The sequence below is a fragment of the Thalassophryne amazonica genome, chromosome 8, assembly GCF_902500255.1.
Source record: "Thalassophryne amazonica chromosome 8, fThaAma1.1, whole genome shotgun sequence".
Classification (NCBI taxonomy): Eukaryota; Metazoa; Chordata; class Actinopteri; order Batrachoidiformes; family Batrachoididae; genus Thalassophryne; species Thalassophryne amazonica.
This window is the reverse complement of record NC_047110.1, coordinates 17,140,697-17,158,550: the sequence shown is the minus strand read 5'-3', so window position 1 is coordinate 17,158,550 and position 17,854 is coordinate 17,140,697. Positions and strand designations below refer to the sequence as shown.

Here is a 17,854-nt window from a genome sequence, read left to right as displayed (position 1 = left end):
TTCACATCAGTATAACAGGCAGGGTGTCACACCATGTCAAATGGTGAGAATCTAGTCATACCAGCTATAAATGAGGCCCGATTCCCTCTCAATCAATCAATCAACCCCTTTCTTATATAGCGCCAAATCACAACAAACAGTTGCCCCAAGGCGCTCCATATTGTAAGGCAAGGCCATACAACAATTATGAAAAACCCCAACGGTCAAAACGACCCCCTATGAGCAAGCACTTGACCACAGTGGGAAGGAAAAACTCCCTTTTAACAGGAAGAAACCTCCAGCAGAACCAGGCTCAGGGAGGGGCAGTCTTCTGCTGAGACTGGTTGGGGCTGAGGGAAAGAACCAGGAAAAAGACATGCCGAGAAGGGGGGCAGAGATCGATCACTAATGATTAAATGCAGAGTGATGCATACGGAGCAAAAAGAGAAAGAAAGTGCATCATGGGAACCCCCCCACAGTCTACGTCTAAAGCAACATAACCAAGGGATGGTCCAGGGTCACCCGATCCAGCCCTAACTATAAGCCTTAGCGAAAAGGAAAGTTTTAAGCCTAATCTTAAAAGTAGAGAGGGTATCTGTCTCCCTGATCTGAATTGGGAGCTGGTTCCACAGGAGAGGAGCCTGAAAGCCGAAGGCTCTGCCTCCCATTCTACTCTTACAAACCCTAGGAACTACAAGTAAGCCCGCAGTCTGAGAGCGAAGCGCTCTAATGGGGTAATATGGTACTACGAGGTCCCTAAAATAAGATGGGACCTGATTATTCAAAACCTTATAAGTAAGAAGAAGAATTTTAAATTCTATTCTAGAATTAACAGGAAGCCAATGAAGAGAGGCCAACACGGGTGAGATATGCTCTCTCCTGCTAGTCCCCATCAGTACTCTAGCTGCAGCATTCTGAACCAACTGAAGGCTTTTTAGGGAACTTTTAGGACAACCTGATAATAATGAATTACAATAGTCCAGCCTAGAGGAAATAAATGCATGAATTAGTTTTTCAGCATCACTCTGAGACAAGACCTTTCTGATTTTTGAGATATTGCGTAAATGCAAAAAGGCAGTCCTACATATTTGTTTAATATGCGCTTTGAATGACATATCCTGATCAAAAATGACTCCAAGATTTCTCACAGTATTACTAGAGATCAGGGAAATGCCATCCAGAGTAACGATCTGGTTAGACACCATGCTTCTAAGATTTGTGGGGCCAAGTACAATAACTTCAGTTTTATCTGAGTTTAAAAGCAGGAAATTAGAGGTCATCCATGTCTTTATGTCTGTAAGACAATCCTGCAGTTTAGCTAATTGGTGTGTATCCTCTGGCTTCATGGATAGATAAAGCTGGGTATCATCTGCGTAACAATGAAAATTTAAGCAATACCGTCTAATAATACTGCCTAAGGGAAGCATGTATAAAGTGAATAAAATTGGTCCTAGCACAGAACCTTGTGGAACTCCATAATTAACTTTAGTCTGTGAAGAAGATTCCCCATTTACATGAACAAACTGTAATCTATTAGACAAATATGATTCAAACCACCGCAGCGCAGTGCCTTTAATACCTATGACATGCTCTAATCTCTGTACTAAAATTTTATGGTCAACAGTATCAAAAGCAGCACTGAGGTCCAACAGAACAAGCACAGAGATAAGTCCACTGTCCGAAGCCATAAGAAGATCATTTGTAACCTTCACTAACGCTGTTTCTGTACTATGATGAATTCTAAAACTCTTCAAATAGACCATTCCTCTGCAGGTGATCAGTTAGCTGTTTTACAACTACCCTCTCAAGAATCTTTGAGAGAAAAGGAAGGTTGGAGATTGGCCTATAATTAGCTAAGATAGCTGGGTCAAGGGATGGCTTTTTAAGTAATGGTTTAATTACTGCCACCTTAAAGGCCTGTGGTACATAACCAACTAACAAAGATAGATTGATCATATTTAAGATTGAAGCATTAAATAATGGTAGGACTTCCTTGAGCAGCCTGGCAGGAATGGGGTCTAATAAACATGTTGATGGTTTGGATGAAGTAACTAATGAAAATAACTCAGACAGAACAATCGGAGAGAAAGAGTCTAACCAAATACCGGCATCACTGAAAGCAGCCAAAGATAACGATACATCTTTGGGATGGTTATGAGTAATTTTTTCTCTAATAGTCAAAATTTTGTTAGCAAAGAAAGTCATGAAGTCATTACTAGTTAATGGAATACTCAGCTCAATAGAGCTCTGACTCTTTGTCAGCCTGGCTACAGTGCTGAAAAGAAACCTGGGGTTGTTCTTATTTTCTTCAATTAGTGATGAGTAGAAAGATGTCCTAGCTTTACGGAGGGCTTTTTTATAGAGCAACAAACTCTTTTTCCAGGCTAAGTGAAGATCTTCTAAATTAGTGAGACGCCATTTCCTCTCCAACTTACGGGTTATCTGCTTTAAGCTACGAGTTTGTGAGTTATACCACGGAGTCAGACACTTCTGATTTAAAGCTCTCTTTTTCAGAGGAGCTACAGCATCCAAAGTTGTCTTCAATGAGGATGTAAAACTATTGACGAGATACTCTAACTCCCTTACCTCTCCACACTAAACCCTGTTATCATGACTTCTGAAGCTGTAACATGTCCTGAATGTCTGCTTCTTCTAATTTGCTTCTCCTTTGTGTATTTTCGTTTAACTGTATGATCTTTGACCTATTGTATAGCAGTTATTTTCCTCCTTGTGACCCTGTGTGACATCACAAACACATTTTCCTTGTGACAGTGAAGGCAGCCAACAAATAATCAGCTAAAACACGCCTGATCTGCTCAACAGAATGATTTAAACAATGTTAGCTGGATTGTTTCAACAATGAAACTCTGTCCTCCCTGAACTGTTCTGCCGTTACACAATGTCTGTTTGGGTATTCGAAGGACAAAGAAAGTTCAAAGCTACTTATTGCTGTGGTGCAAACACAGCGTGCAGATTTAACTGCAGCGCACTGTTTGTGCATCATTCTCATGCTCATCTGGAAGCACATGGCTGTTTTAGAAATCTGTTTGTCATGTGATGGGATTCATTTGCAATGACAGCTAAGGAAAATACCCACGGCCATTAAAAAGTGATGCCTTTATCTGTCTACATGCTGTCATATTGTCCTTTAGACTAATTTAGGTGACCTTTTGGGCCTCCAAGAGGGTCTTAAGAACAGTGGGAGCTGGCCCATAGGGGGCGCTCAGGCACTGCCCTCCCAGATGCGGAGAAGAAAAATTAAAAAATATACATTTTTAAAAAGTATTATCAGTGTCAGTTTTACTTACTAATATGCGCCTACATGCAATCTGAATTATTAAAACATTTCCACCAACTGACTCATTCAACAGTGCATTTACACCAACAGAACGTATCATTTCTCTTCTTGGGTGATCACTCAATTGCGTGCGTTGCCAAATTTAATGGCTTGGGCCGCCCCTGAAAGTGCTGCTGTTCTTGGCGGAAACAAAAACCCCACCAACGTTTGGGTTATTTTTTTTGTCTGCACGTTGTGCTGAAGTAAGTTGAAGAACTTTGGGACAGTGTTTGGGAGGTGAGGGGAACCTGGGATAAAGGAGTGACCACAAAGTGCCGCAGCCTCACACTGGCTGCGCTCACGTAGGCGGCTTGGAGTTTGGTAGGTACTGGAAAAGAAGCAGCACGACAGATCTGGTAGAGCCTTGATCTCACGTAAGAGTGACCTGGGGCCTCATGTACAAAGGTTGTGTAAGCAGAAAAATGTGGCATATGTCCAGTGGTGGGCACAGCTAACCAAAAAGTTAGCTTCGATGACCATTAATCTGTTAACTTTTATAACGCTAAACCGACAAACTGCTAAAAAATTTAGCGGCAGATACCACTAACCACATCGGATTACACCGTTAGCTACTGAAAAATCAGTTTCAAGTTTAAGTGCCACAAGGGCTGCTGGATAAATTCAAAGGTCAAGTCACATAACCCACACATTCCCAAGATCATAAACACAAAACGAATGAACGAAAAACAAATAAAACCTGAAACACTCATTTTTATTAAAGGCAGTAAATCGCAGTATTAGAAGTCACACTATCTCTATGAAATGTATAAACTGTTACAGGAACGGCTCACCCGTGTTGTGTTCAATACAATGGGTGAGGTAAAATCTACACTTCACCCGGCGCGTTGAGCTTCCCCACCGAAGAAAACCCATGTAAGTTTTGTCTTTACATAAAAATACACCAATAAGTGTCTTTTCACTTTAAAAAAGTAAAGATCTGCATTTACACGCTGTCTTTAAAGCCGAACACCATCACCAGACCACAGGAAACCCATCAGGACGGGGGAGCGACACTCGACACACTGTCGATTTACACTGCAAGAGCTCATCTCGACAGAACACCGGCCTGACTGTTGTAGACACACAACATACAGGAACTAACATATGATTTTAGGGTTTACAAATGTTTTTTGACCATTAAACTTTACTCACTTTACCAGCGCAAAAAAAAGAAGTTAGCAAACTGAAAGTAACTGACAGTTCACCAGCTGTCAAAGTCAAAGCTGACAGAGAGCATGGACTGGGGTTGACCTTAAGAGACGTGGTGGAACATTTCTCAAAATTCACACATCTCACACTTACAGAATTGAAGGCACTGTTCAAGATTTTTCCAAAGCGTGTTTGTCACAGATCTACGCTCGTCACTTGCTAGCAAGACACCATCTCCTCCTCCACTGAAAGTGCACTAAACGCTCTTCCAGCACTCAGTGGCTCAGAGACACTACACCCTTTTAAAAAGTTAAGAAACGTAAATGTGCAGTGAGGTCATTTTGAAATGTGCCAATCATTTTTAACATTCTTCAATTCTTTGTCTAATCACTGATGGCCGCCTACTACTTTCTTTTTAATATTGTGATGTTTAGAAGTGAGGACAGTGCTGAGGGTCAGATCTCTGATGTCCCTCCCTGTTCCCTGCACAGCCTCATGGAGGGTCATGTTGTTCCTATACAACCCCTAAACCTGTTGTTTGGGGTGTACTGAAATCTTAAAAAGCTGAGCTGATCTGTTCACATTCACCTTTAAAAAAAAAAAAAAAAAAAAAAAATACAATTAACTGTGGATGCTTTATTTAAATAATTGATTATATTTAGAGCTTCATGTCAACTAGTAATGTACTCGTAAATGTTAAATCTTGTACATTTCAGTGTTCCAAAGACCCTAAACTCTGTTTATAGCAATGCAATAAACAGCCAGAAACACACATCAGCACGTACAGGAAAGCAGATCACAACCTGTTAACATTATCTACACGTGAATATTAAAATGTTAAAGTTACCAAAGAGGCCACTGAAACAGGCCTTGAGGTCAATCATTATTTGAAACATGAAGGCTACGAAAATGCAGAAGTAATTTACTGAACATAGACGAAAGCCAATGTCGGTTCACATGCCAGATTAAACAGAAAAGATTTGTTTACATTTTTTCCTCCCAAAAACAGCAGCATCTGTAGCCACAGATCAACGGTCACATTCAAATTCTCAAGTAAGAGCAGTTAGTGTTAAGGCACCTTGACACTTGCATGAATTTGATCCCTGCATTGGAACACAATCTGGCGTGCCAATTAGCAAACATGTAAGCTGTGCAGCTGTGTTCACCACACAACAAGCACCAGACAACCTGCAGTTGCAAATAAATTCTGATTCTGGGAGCCATGAGGAGAATGGCTTCATCATCCAAGTTCTGACAGCAAACATCATCTGCTATGATTTTATATAGCATGGTGCAAAACGGGATGCACTGACCTGACGAATTTTGCGGTAGTGCAGAGATCAAATTCATGCCAAGTGTCAAGGTGGCTTTAAGGATCTGACGTCCAGGTAAAGCAGCATGGTGGAGTCTGGCGCCATCTAGTGGTAACATTTCAGAGTGTAACCCATCCATTCTCTACACCCGCTTATTCTAATTAAGGGTCACCAGGGGGCTAGATTCACTGGGTGAGAGGTGGTGTCCAGCCCGAAAAGGCCACCAGTCCATCACAGAGTTTCAATGCATACAAACAAACCCAGACATGGATTGTGTCTAACTGTAATTACGATGGTTAAATGCAGAGGACAAATTTTATTGTGTGCCTGTACAATGACAAAGGCTCTTATTTTATAATCACACAGGCTCTTATGGGAGAAGCAAGGTTCAGTTATTTGAAACACTAGATGGTGCTAAAAACTCCATTATGCCACTCTAATATGTGCAACCTTGAAGTGCACCAAAGCTTCCAACACAAGTCCTGTAACAGGGTGATAACTTCTCGCTATCTCTGCGCAGAGAAAAAAAAAAAAAAAAAAAAAAAAAAAAAAAAAAAAAAAAAATCAGACTGTAGAATCAACAACCCTTTAACACATCCGTCTGTTCAACACGTCGCTCATTTAGCACTTTGATCCTGATGTAATAAACTGCACTGATGGTGACATAGCATTACTCAAGACAGCACAGTGCGTTCCACAGCTGCACATCCTACGCGGGGTCACGCCGCCATCTCATGGGCTATCAGCGATGATGTCATCAGGCCAGTACTCGTCCTGCATGTAGTGACTGGAGGAGGTGAAGCTGGGCTGCGGTGCATCATCACTCAACATGTTGTGCAGCTCCTGCTCCCACTCGCCCTCCACCAGCTTGTACAGGTCCAGGGATGCCTGTGCGTCCTCCACCGAACAATGACCCTTCTTCCCCACCTGCGAAAGCAAGACATCATCAGCAGGACGCATTTTAAACATGAACATCATGCCACTGATGTGTAACCAATCAAAAATAAAGAAATTAAAATTTAAGCCCCATAAAAAGAGCTCATTATTCCTGCCCTCATGCTGAAATCAACCCACATTAATTTTTTGACAAATTTCATTGACAATGGTACAGCTGTTGCAAGAACGGTACATCTGCTAGGTGGCACGTATGCTTTGGCTGAAGACGGATGAAGTTTACAGAGCCGGGCCTGGAACTTGCCGCATGTCACTGACAACCACACAAGGACGACTGCTGATAAGGCCAAGAAGCTGAAGCCACGGTACGGGGTGAGCGTTCCCCCTGAGGTGACCGTGAGCGACATTTACAGCCAGTATGCATGTGGTACGCTGGACAATGGAGGTAGCTTGGACACTAAGTACCATAGGTACAAGACAGGTTTTTCCTTGTCCGCTTCCTCGTCCGGGAAAGAACTAAACTGAGTGCCGTAAACATGTTAATTCATATTACAAGGAAAAATTTCATTTCCCAACTTCAGAAGTTTTACTGTAGAGTTTGTCCTGTTTCTAAGGAAAAATAAAAACCACCCTCCCTCATCACATTGTCTGATGTCAAGGATGATAAATTCCCCCCCCCCCCCCATGGGCCATTATTGTGAAACACACTTAGCAACATGAATCAGCTGAGATACTGTTTAACTTTACGAACTGTAGCAACACATTCACCCGTTCACAGCACTTTTCAGTTGACTTTGGTCATTAAAAATCAGTGTTTTGGTAAAAGAGAAAACGAAGTGCAGCGCCTGTTATTTGGTTGGGAAAAACTCCCTTATGGGCATTTTCACAATATCGTAGAGCATTCAGTCCCAAAGAGGTCAAAAATTGATGTTTTCAATTTGCTGTTTTTAGTAATTAGTTTATATCTCTAACCTTTATGGTTGCAGAAACGTTTTAAATTTTGGCTGTAACTTTATTTTCTCTCAAATTACCACTGTCAGTAATAGCCGTATTTCCAAGTTAAAATAAGTTCAAGTTTCTTAGTAAAACTTACCTAGATTATTTATATCATTTACTGGATGACTAATGTTGATGTAGAAGCTGAAATATTCACTAAAAATTTGAATCTTGGTGAAATATTTTTCCCTGGTGCCAAACTTTTCTACCCATAAGGGACAAATATGAGAGCTAAATATTCTTTTGTATGAATAACAATAAATTATGTTTTTTTTTATAAGTATTAATCCATAGTTTCAAGAAAATATTAATACATGGCCCAAAGTGATAACTCTTGTACTGCATTCCAGCAATTTGTGCATCTTTTGTTGGAGTTCGGATAATTATATTAAGTCAATAGGCTGCAAAAAATTAAAACAATGTCAAGACCGTCAGAAATAGCTCAAAAGTATATAATGTCACAAGTGTCTTGCTATATTAGAGAAATAAATCAATAAAATCAGGAAAGATTGATACAGGATACTTTAAGATTTGTAACAAATGGTTTCGAAGTGGACAAAATATTTTAGACATTCCTTGTGGGTCTTATTCAAAATTAACAGCCAATAATTTCCCAAGTGCATAATATGTATATTATGAAGTGAGTGGATATTTTTATTTCCTTGCCTTAGCAGAAATATTTACAGTGTTAACATACCGAGGACTTAAACCTGTATTTCGGAGTGGACACTTTTGGACGGAATGATGTTCACATGCTTCTCAATACCAAGTTTCAGAAGATAGTTCAGATATATTTTGCCCTAAGGTGACAAACATAGATGCACTTTATTAAAAGTGTATCTGATTCACAAAGATGTATTCCTTGTTAGAGCAACAGATGGAAAAGTCGGAGTGGACATTTTGGACGGAAACTTACTCATGCGGCTTCAATTCTACCCTGTGTGGAAAAAAATCCTGGATATAGCCACTATTGCATCATTTAGTAAAAGTACATATTCTAATGTATTTTACCAGTGAATATTTTTGTGGTGAATATTCTGTCTTGGAAATTATTCAACTTGGAAAAGTGTGAATTTTTCAAATGGGAAAGTCATTTCTGTCCAAAATTCAACTGTTTGCTATATTTTCAAGATAGTTTTGGTTTGCTATATTTTTTTTATTTACAGGTACTTCATTCTATCATGTACTTACCCATATATGACATTTTACCTAATATGTTTAGATACTGGAAATATAAGGCCAATTTCGGTGCAACCCCAGTGCTCTACGATACCGTGAAAACGGCCTTATGATGAACATTATTCACATTTGGTTCAGGTGTGGTGCCCTGTAAGGCATGTAAAAATAAATAAATAAAAACATGCTCAACCTGACCTGAATCTTCCTGTTGAGCAGCTTACTGGCCAGTTTCTTGAGGGAGGAGCAGCGTCGGCCGGGGAATCCAGCCAAGCAACTCAAAAGACGTGTTGTACTGGTGTCCCGAATCATGTGAGCAGGATGATCCATCTCCAACACTCTGAAGTCATTGAAGATGGAGTGTCCCACAACCACTCTGCCGTTTAGTACACTGAGGATCTACAGCAGAGAATTCGCATTATACACGCAATAAAAAAACATCATGAAGTTTTCTTGTTACGCCACAGAAATAATCCCATCAAATGAAGGAACAGAATTGAAGGAACAGAAAAGAGAAAGCATGAATTCTAAAACACTGCTAAACTATAGATTAACCATAGGGCTGGGAGCCGCGACAAATTAACTGATTCTGCCATTTTAGTTGGACAAGTCAAAAAGAATCTTTTTGCAACAACAGAGTTTGTCATCGAGGCTCCGACCTCATCACTGTCCACAGATTAAACTTGCAGTGATGACAAGATATCCAAAGTATTCCTGGGGCAGAGGTGGGGCTGAGCGCAGACAACAGTGTTAATGCAGTGGTGATAGCAATCAACAGGCAGAAGGGAAGAGCTGGGAAATTTCAAGTTCAATAGTCGACCCACATCACAATATATAACTTGATAAAGCTGACAGTTTGAAGAGTGTAATGACTGAAGGATGAAGAAACCACACTTGTGTTGCCACAAACAGATTGTTTCCAGCCCCCCCCCACCAAAAAAAAAAAAACTGCTCAAAATATTGGAACATTATTTTGTTCAGTATTTTAGCTTCCCTGTTGCTTATGTGAGTCCAGGGGAGTCCAAATCCTTTCATATGAAAAGGCCAAAGGTGGAGTGTGCCCGGACAAAAATAAATTTTAATGCTACAGTGTATTTTGTGCAAAATTACCATTTGAAATCAAAGCTCAGTTCAAATCTATATATATATATATAAATAGCAATCTATGTATGTATGTGGCACGGTTTTAGTTTGGGGTGAACTGCCACAGTAAAGCCAAACTTGGTATGATGACTGGGGGCACAAAGGGGGAGGTCACCGGCGCCCCTTATGCTGCGTTTACACAAGTCATGAATGCCATGAAGTATACATTCTTGGCCACTGATCAAGAATGTGATGATTTCAGGCAGAGGCGTCAGGAGTCCTCAGGAACTACTGCAACCTGTTCCCACGCATTATGATGAATGGCACGTGTTGCTGGAGAATTATCATCAGGAACCATTACGCACGGTCAAGAATAATGTTCCGCGCTGTTCCTCATAACAGCGCATAGTTACATTCTGTCATGTTGTGAATGAGGCGAAATTCTCTCCACACACAGATGCTTAGGAAAAAAACAAAAAACCACAGCAATCCAACGTCTTGGTAAATTAAAGACAGCAACTCTTCGCGGCTTTGCCGCGAAATCCGACCGCCTGGGCCCCCCCCTCCAGGAAATTTAAAAAATTTAAGTGCCCTGTGGTACATTTTGGTGCATTATTTGGATTAAATTTGGACTTGAAACAGCTGTTAAATTTCTCTTGTGATCTCATGCAGTATGGCATGTTGTACCGTCCTGTAGGAGTATATACAGAATATGACAACAATAGTTTACAAATATAGCTAACTCATGCAAAAAACCATTGATTTAGTTTGTTTTTGATTGGGCTCAAAGACGAGGCAATTAAAATCTCAACATTCAAAGAACTAGTTAACTTCATAATGCTTTCAGACTAGAGACTAGATAATTGCTTTCAGACTAAAGATACATAACATAATACTGATGAGATTCTGCTTAGAATCAATTCACTTTTGTATGCCATCACAGATGACATTACCATGTACACATACTATTATAGTAAATACATATACAGTCAGCCTATTTGTCTGCTCTGAACACTGACATGGCATCTAATCAGTCATTCTATATTTTGACATGAATGTCTTTCCATATATCTGAGCTGAGCTCTTACAGCTGGCTGTGCTGTATGTCAGCATCAGTTTAATTCATAAAGAACACAGGACGTCTCATTTCGGGGAAAATGTTTGTCGATTGTAGTTTATTTTCTGTACAACAGCGTTTGGAAAGAGGTGTCATTTTATTTAAAGCGGCAATTTTGTGGGACGATTCTCGTTTCTTGACTACAACATGACAAGAGTCCCAGTCAGCGACTTTAATCCACACAAAAGCGACTCACGATATTTTAATGGCTTTGAGAGGAGTTAAGAAGCGGACTTACCGCATCTGAAGAGCAGCGAATCAAAGAACCACGAGCCAGTGGTTTGAAGCATTGCAAATCAAATCAAAGTAGAGTACGCTGCAGAAACGATTGATTACAGAGCCGCAGCAGACCAAACTCTGAATATCCGTAAGACTTTATTCGTACGGCCGTGTGACTCAAACTCGGAAAAACCCGTATAATTTACGGACAATCCGTATAGGTTGACATGTATGGATTTGAGGAAATAAAAAATGTTTTGCTAGTTCTTTTAGACGGTGAGATTTTGCAAAAAGACGGACATCTGTTCAAAGACGGCAAATAAGCATCCACGCACACACACCTTAAAATCCACAGCAGAAGAACTTTGTGACTACATGCTTAGTTGTTGGGCTCCGTGCCACGGAGAGGTGCAAGGAAAAAAAACAAAACAAAAACAACTTGAAACCACTTTTGCTGTAATATTTAGTGGATAAAATGATTTGAACACATCTTTATTAATTCTTTCCCCTCCCGAGCTGCTCATCCAGTGAGAATCACGCTGTTTCAAATAATCATATTTGTCAATTTCATGCTACATTTATATTAATCTGTTAATTCCCATCTGTTACTCTTTATATTTATGACCTAGTTTCAACAAGAGATTTGAAAAAAGGTGACAGACATAGGCCCCTCATTTTTATTATGTTTCTTAAACATATGTTTCTTTGCATACTATTGTGTCTGCACTATATTTATTTACTAACTTGTTTAAATATATGTCTTAATGTTTTAGTGTACAATACATTGGGTCAGCTTTGGTTGTAGTAAAGTGCTTCATAAATAAAGATGGTATGGTACTGTGAATTCTACACATATACTGTGGATATTTTATGCAAAACTAAATTGGAGTATTTTCCATCACATCACATATTTCAGGTTGTCAATGAGGTCCATATATATATACATACTATATATATACACATACATACACATATATATACACATACATACACATATACATACACATACATACACATATACATACACATACATACACATATATATACACATACATACACATATATATACACATACATACACATATATATACACATACATACACATATATATACATACATACACATATATATACACATACATACACATATATATACATACATACACATATATACATATATATACATACATACACACATGTACGTACGTACGTACATATATATACATATATGTATGTATATATTTATTGTTATATATGTTATATATATGTATGTTTATTATATATATAATAAACATACATACACACACTTCAGAATAGGAAATATTACTATTGTAGATAGCTATAGATACATACAGAAAGAATATCAATATCATTCACCATCAATCAAACTGCTTCAACTGGGACCATAAAACATCCATGAAATATAGAGTTTAAAGGTTGCTCTATCCTGACTGGGCCTTATCAAGGTTTGGGTTAATCAGTGCTGCCCTGTAGGAATGTTGCCTGTCAGGGGTGGGGTAAGATATCCTAGGACCGGGGTAATAGTATATTAGAAGATATCCTATTACACCAGTCAGAGCAGATGATTCAGCAGCTGTGGGTCTTTTATAATAAGCTTGTTCTGAGAGTGACTGCTGTGTGACTGAAGACTGCTCGTGGAGAAGAGTCACCACTGCGTTCCAATTTTTTTTTTTTTTTTTTTTTTAAACAGATAATGCAATGTGCTGGTTTAGAACTATCAAAAGATGAGGCAGAATGACACGTCTCCTCACTGAAGCCATCTTTGAGCAGAAACCCTTCAACTCACAGCAGGGACTTTGCGTGTTACTTCTTACAGCTTATTGAAACAAAGTTGCTATTGCTTGCATCTGAAAACAGGATTCCTAAAGTCACAGTTTTACAACCTTCACCCTGCCCAAATATTATAAGACACACTGACTGAAACAGGACATACAGAACCTTACCTCTTCCCTGGCCTGGGCATAAGGCGTGGCATTGTAGAGATGATGCTGTTGGATGCCGCTCCATCGAGTCCTGTAATCTGTCACAGGCTGACATGGAAGGACATATTTATCATAGAGGATGTTGCCATGATAGTCCAGGATGCTGCAGCGGGCCAGCTCACTACAGCGCCCGCTGGGCCCTGTGCCCACCATCTCACAGTCCATTGCCACCACCTTGGTGGGGCAAAAGCTGAGACATGGTGAGCTCCGCCCACTGACCGGAGGGCTCGTCTCGGAGAAGCCGCTATCCACATCCCAAGTGTCTCTCAGAGCTGAAACCAGGCTTTGACTGTCAGCTTTGGGGAGAAATGCAGAGCTGTGGGAAACACGCCGGTGCTGCTGACCAGCTTCGGTTTGCTGCTTTGTGCCACATTCTGATCGATTTGTATCCAGTGGTTGGCTATGCTGATCAGTTCTTTTCCAATTCACTCTGGAGACTGTGGTCTTCAACTCGAATTTCCTTCTGGTTTTATGGTTCTCTACCCCTTGAAGCCTCATGGTTTTCTTGCACAGATACCGATAGTTATTGAGGAGTCCCCGTGAGGAGGACTCAGACCTTTTGGAGGACATGGCCATTGTCAACCCATGCAGATAGCCACACTTTTTTTTTGGGGGGGGGGGGGGGGGGGGCAAAAAGAGAGAGAGGGGGGGGGGTTATATTATTAAGGAAGCCATTGTATCCAGTTTATACTTCTGTAAGTTTCCTGTCATTCTCTAAAAGTGATTCTGGACTTGAATTTATAGTATAGTTGACATTATTCTACAGACTTGTTTTCTCTCTTTAAAATTATTGCTACATACTCAACTTTGTACAACTGATAATTGGGTACACACGCACTCTAAAAATTAGTCATCAATCATCTGTGCCGATATTCAGCATTTTTTCCCCCAGAATTATCATATTTACCATTCTGCCCACACACAATTTCACTTTGGTAATTTGTCACGGCTTTCCAGTGATACACATTTCAACAAAAATAAACTTTAAGACAAACTACGGCACCATGTGTTTTCCAACCTATATTTTAGTTGACAAAACACTTTTTTTTTTATATTTAATCATTAATTTATCACAAAAAAAATGTAATACGCATTTACTGTGTGCACATACACTGGAATGCAGGCCTGCTATAATTTTTGCCTTCCACCAGATGTCACTGTTTATGCTTGAATTGATTAGACACCCATGCATAACAGAAATTTACTTGTATACAAACAACCAAACTCATAACAGAAAAGTCAAAGGTGAAAAGAAATAAGAAAATAAAATACACAGTGCCTAAAGGCGTACACAGAAGCAACGCTTAACACCTACGCCGCTGTATAAATTCAAATCAAACCAGGGATATGCCTATTCATAGACATTTATATCCAACACAATCTGACAACTACAGCACATAACTAGAGATAAAAGTCAAATATTTCTCCAGACAGCTCCAAAAAAGAAAACAAAGGTTTCAGCATAACAGCATCTACATATAACAACTCAACCATATTCATCTAATACATATCTAGAAAATACCATTTCTTTGTATAAATATTTGAACGGGTTAATATCTGGACATCGCTTAAGGTTCTCTGGTAAATTATTCCATTTTTTTTGGGTCACAAGTAGACACAGAAGCACCTCCTAGTTGTCCTATTGCCAGCAATTTAAAAATAATACAAACCCCTTAAATTATACATTCCTTCTCTCTAAAATATTCTTGAATTCTTAAAGGTAATTGTTTATTTTTCACTTTACGCATCAACTGAACAGTCTTAAATGAAATCATATAAAGTTTTAATATCTTTGATTTAATACACAACGGATTGGTATGATCCCGAAACCATGAATTGTGAATTATTCTTAATGCTTTTTGAAGGATGAATAATGATTGCAATGTAGTTTTATAGTTATTACCCCAAACTTCAGTACAATAAGTCACGTAAGGTGCAGTCAATGCACAATACAAAGTATGTAGTGGTTTACCATCTCAAATGTACTTTGCCTTATTTAATACTGCAATACTTTTAGAAACTTTTTGGATATGTTGAATATTCGCTTTCCAGCTAATTCTATCATCAACAATCACACCAAACAACTTATTCTCCTTGACAATCTATATTTACTCCAAGTACATTTAACTGTGTTTGTACATCCTGTTTATAATTTCCAAATATCATTTTAGTTTTAGACCAATTTAATGACAATTTGTTCATGTCAAACTTAGAAACACTTTAGGCCTAACCCGACAACCAGCCCTGAATTGAGCCAAATACTGGCCTCCATTTTGGAGTGGGAATTCCCACTCCTAAACGACCAATAGGAGAGCAGCGCTCATGCCACATCAAAGCGAGGGTGACATCAGTGTCTCAGCCGCCGACCAATCACAGGCTAGGAGAGAGAGGGGCCAGTATTTGACCCAATTCAGGACCAGTTGTCAGGTTACTTTAGGCCATACAATGAGTTGAAAGCCTCATCTGCTTCATTGACAAATCACTCAGAAAAAACACCAAATCAGAATATACTCCTTCCCTCTAGTCGAGTTCCACAGACTTGTAGAATGAATGCCAAGGAGCACTGAACGTACTCTTATTTTTGTTAAGTTGGTTTTTCCATTCATTTCTCAGATGACTGTTTCCCTAGAATTCTACTACCAGCTGTTTCAGGATGAAAATCTGACTCAAGCAGACCAATTTCTACATTTAACATTTGTTGGATTGTGAGGCACTGGAGATTTGTTACATGAAACCCAATCCATAACTAAGTTTAACCAATGTTTTTCTTCAGAGCTGCCACCAAAAGTCTATTAATTGGCCTACAAATATTATTTAGCAATTCCTTGTAGTTTCCCAAAATGAAGCCTTCGATTTGGTAGGTTAATCTGACCAACAGTCCAAAACCAAAAGCGTAAAACCCACACACGAGAAGATGGAATAAAAAATTATTTTTGCTCAACAGATCACAAGGTGAATTATTTGTAGACTTACGCTGCGTCAAACACCACAAAAACATAAATTTCACCTCAAACTATGACTACACTTACTTTCACCGTTCAATATATATTTAAAAAAACGTTTCAGTAAAACTAGACGCCTCAGACTACTGAAAATGTAATTAATATTAACATATCCGTTTAAGAACATTTCACTTTAATCACAAACCATCTTGTGTGTTCATGAAGTTAGCGCACATATTTACAAATATCAAATTACAGCTGAAGAAAACCCATAAAAACTACAACACATTGCAGATAAGCCGTCCAACTAAAACTTAGCACAGGAAGAGTGTTACCTGGACAAACGCAGACAGAACAGCAGCTTCAAATCATTAAACGACCGAGTAAATCTGTGATTTTCTCCACGTGCGGCGGTGAACATGCCTGAACTAGTCCTCCAGTATTCTGCGTCCTGATTGGCTCTTTCTTAACTCGTTGGCTGTTTCACAACCCAAATACGCACGACGTCGCCCCCTATGGGGCGGTAGCGGCACATCAATGACAAATTCGAATACAGATCAAAGTTATTGATCAAAATTTATTCAGTGTGGACGGCATTCATCACAGTTTGAAGAAATAAATCTGCAGGAAATTAATATTGAGAATTTTTTCCCATTTCTTTGCATAAAGAGGTGTCAAAATATGAGAGTATAAAGCAACAACATACAAGCTCCGGTCCTTTTACACTTCTCTCAACTCAACCCTTATTTCTAATAAAACATGTTTAAAACGACAGCAGTTGACCAAAGTGCTGTACGTAATTAAAAATAAAAAAATGGGCACCAAGTTACTCCCATCGTAAATTAAAAAAATATATAACAAAATAAATAACAATAAAATTGCAATATAGAGTAAAAGGTAGTTAAGGGCTTTAAAAACAATTAAAAGAATTTTAAAATCAACACAGTAACAGACCGGAAGTTAGTGAAAAGAGGCCAAAACTGGAGTAATGTGGTCATACTTTTTCTTTCCCAAAAGAAGACGAGCAGCAGCGTTCTGAATAAGCTGAAGGCGGTTTAGAGAGGCCTGATCCAAGCCAATGTACAGAGAGTTACAATAATCTAGTCTACTTGTGACGAAGACATGGATAACCTTCTCAAGATCAATCCTAGAGAAATATGGCTTGGACTTGGCAAAGAGACAGAGTTGGAAGAAACTTGTTCTAACAACAGCACTGATCTGCTTATCAAATTTAAAATGGCTGTCAAAAATCACCCCAAGGTTCCTCACACAGTGTCACAATAGTGTTTCATATTATTATCGTGGATCCATAGAAGTCCAGAAAAAAAATTAAGAATTCATCATATGAAATGGTAACGTAGACATTCATTCAGTAAAATAGTAAACTATATAATATACAAATATCAGTTATTTAAAAATGACAAGTAAAGATTTAATCTCTGTGGTTCCTCAAGTTAACTGGTTGCCGTTACGTTTACCCCTTTGGGGCCTTTGGACTCACAGCAGCAGCATCTGTCAGTTGATTTGTCACACACTCACAAACGCATTTCTTGTTGTAGCCAAGTCACAGACCGCATCTGTGTCGAATGTGATCCTTTAGTGTGCAAGTGGATTACAGCCACCAACGACAAAAAGACGTCAGAACTA

General features: G+C 39.1%; 1 protein-coding gene across 1 annotated transcript; it reads right to left on the bottom strand.

Moving 5' to 3' along the window:
- Positions 1-6,345: 6,345 nt before the first annotated feature.
- On the bottom strand, positions 6,346-16,660 carry isg20 (interferon stimulated exonuclease gene). The gene is made up of 4 exons (XM_034175786.1): positions 16,543-16,660; positions 13,227-13,865; positions 9,043-9,243; positions 6,346-6,705 (listed from the first exon to the last, which is right to left on the bottom strand). Exons 2-4 carry the CDS (start codon positions 13,839-13,841, stop codon positions 6,511-6,513), a joined length of 1,011 nt encoding a protein of 336 aa, XP_034031677.1. The 5' UTR covers positions 13,842-13,865; positions 16,543-16,660; the 3' UTR covers positions 6,346-6,510.
- Between the last annotated feature and the right edge of the window lie 1,194 nt (positions 16,661-17,854).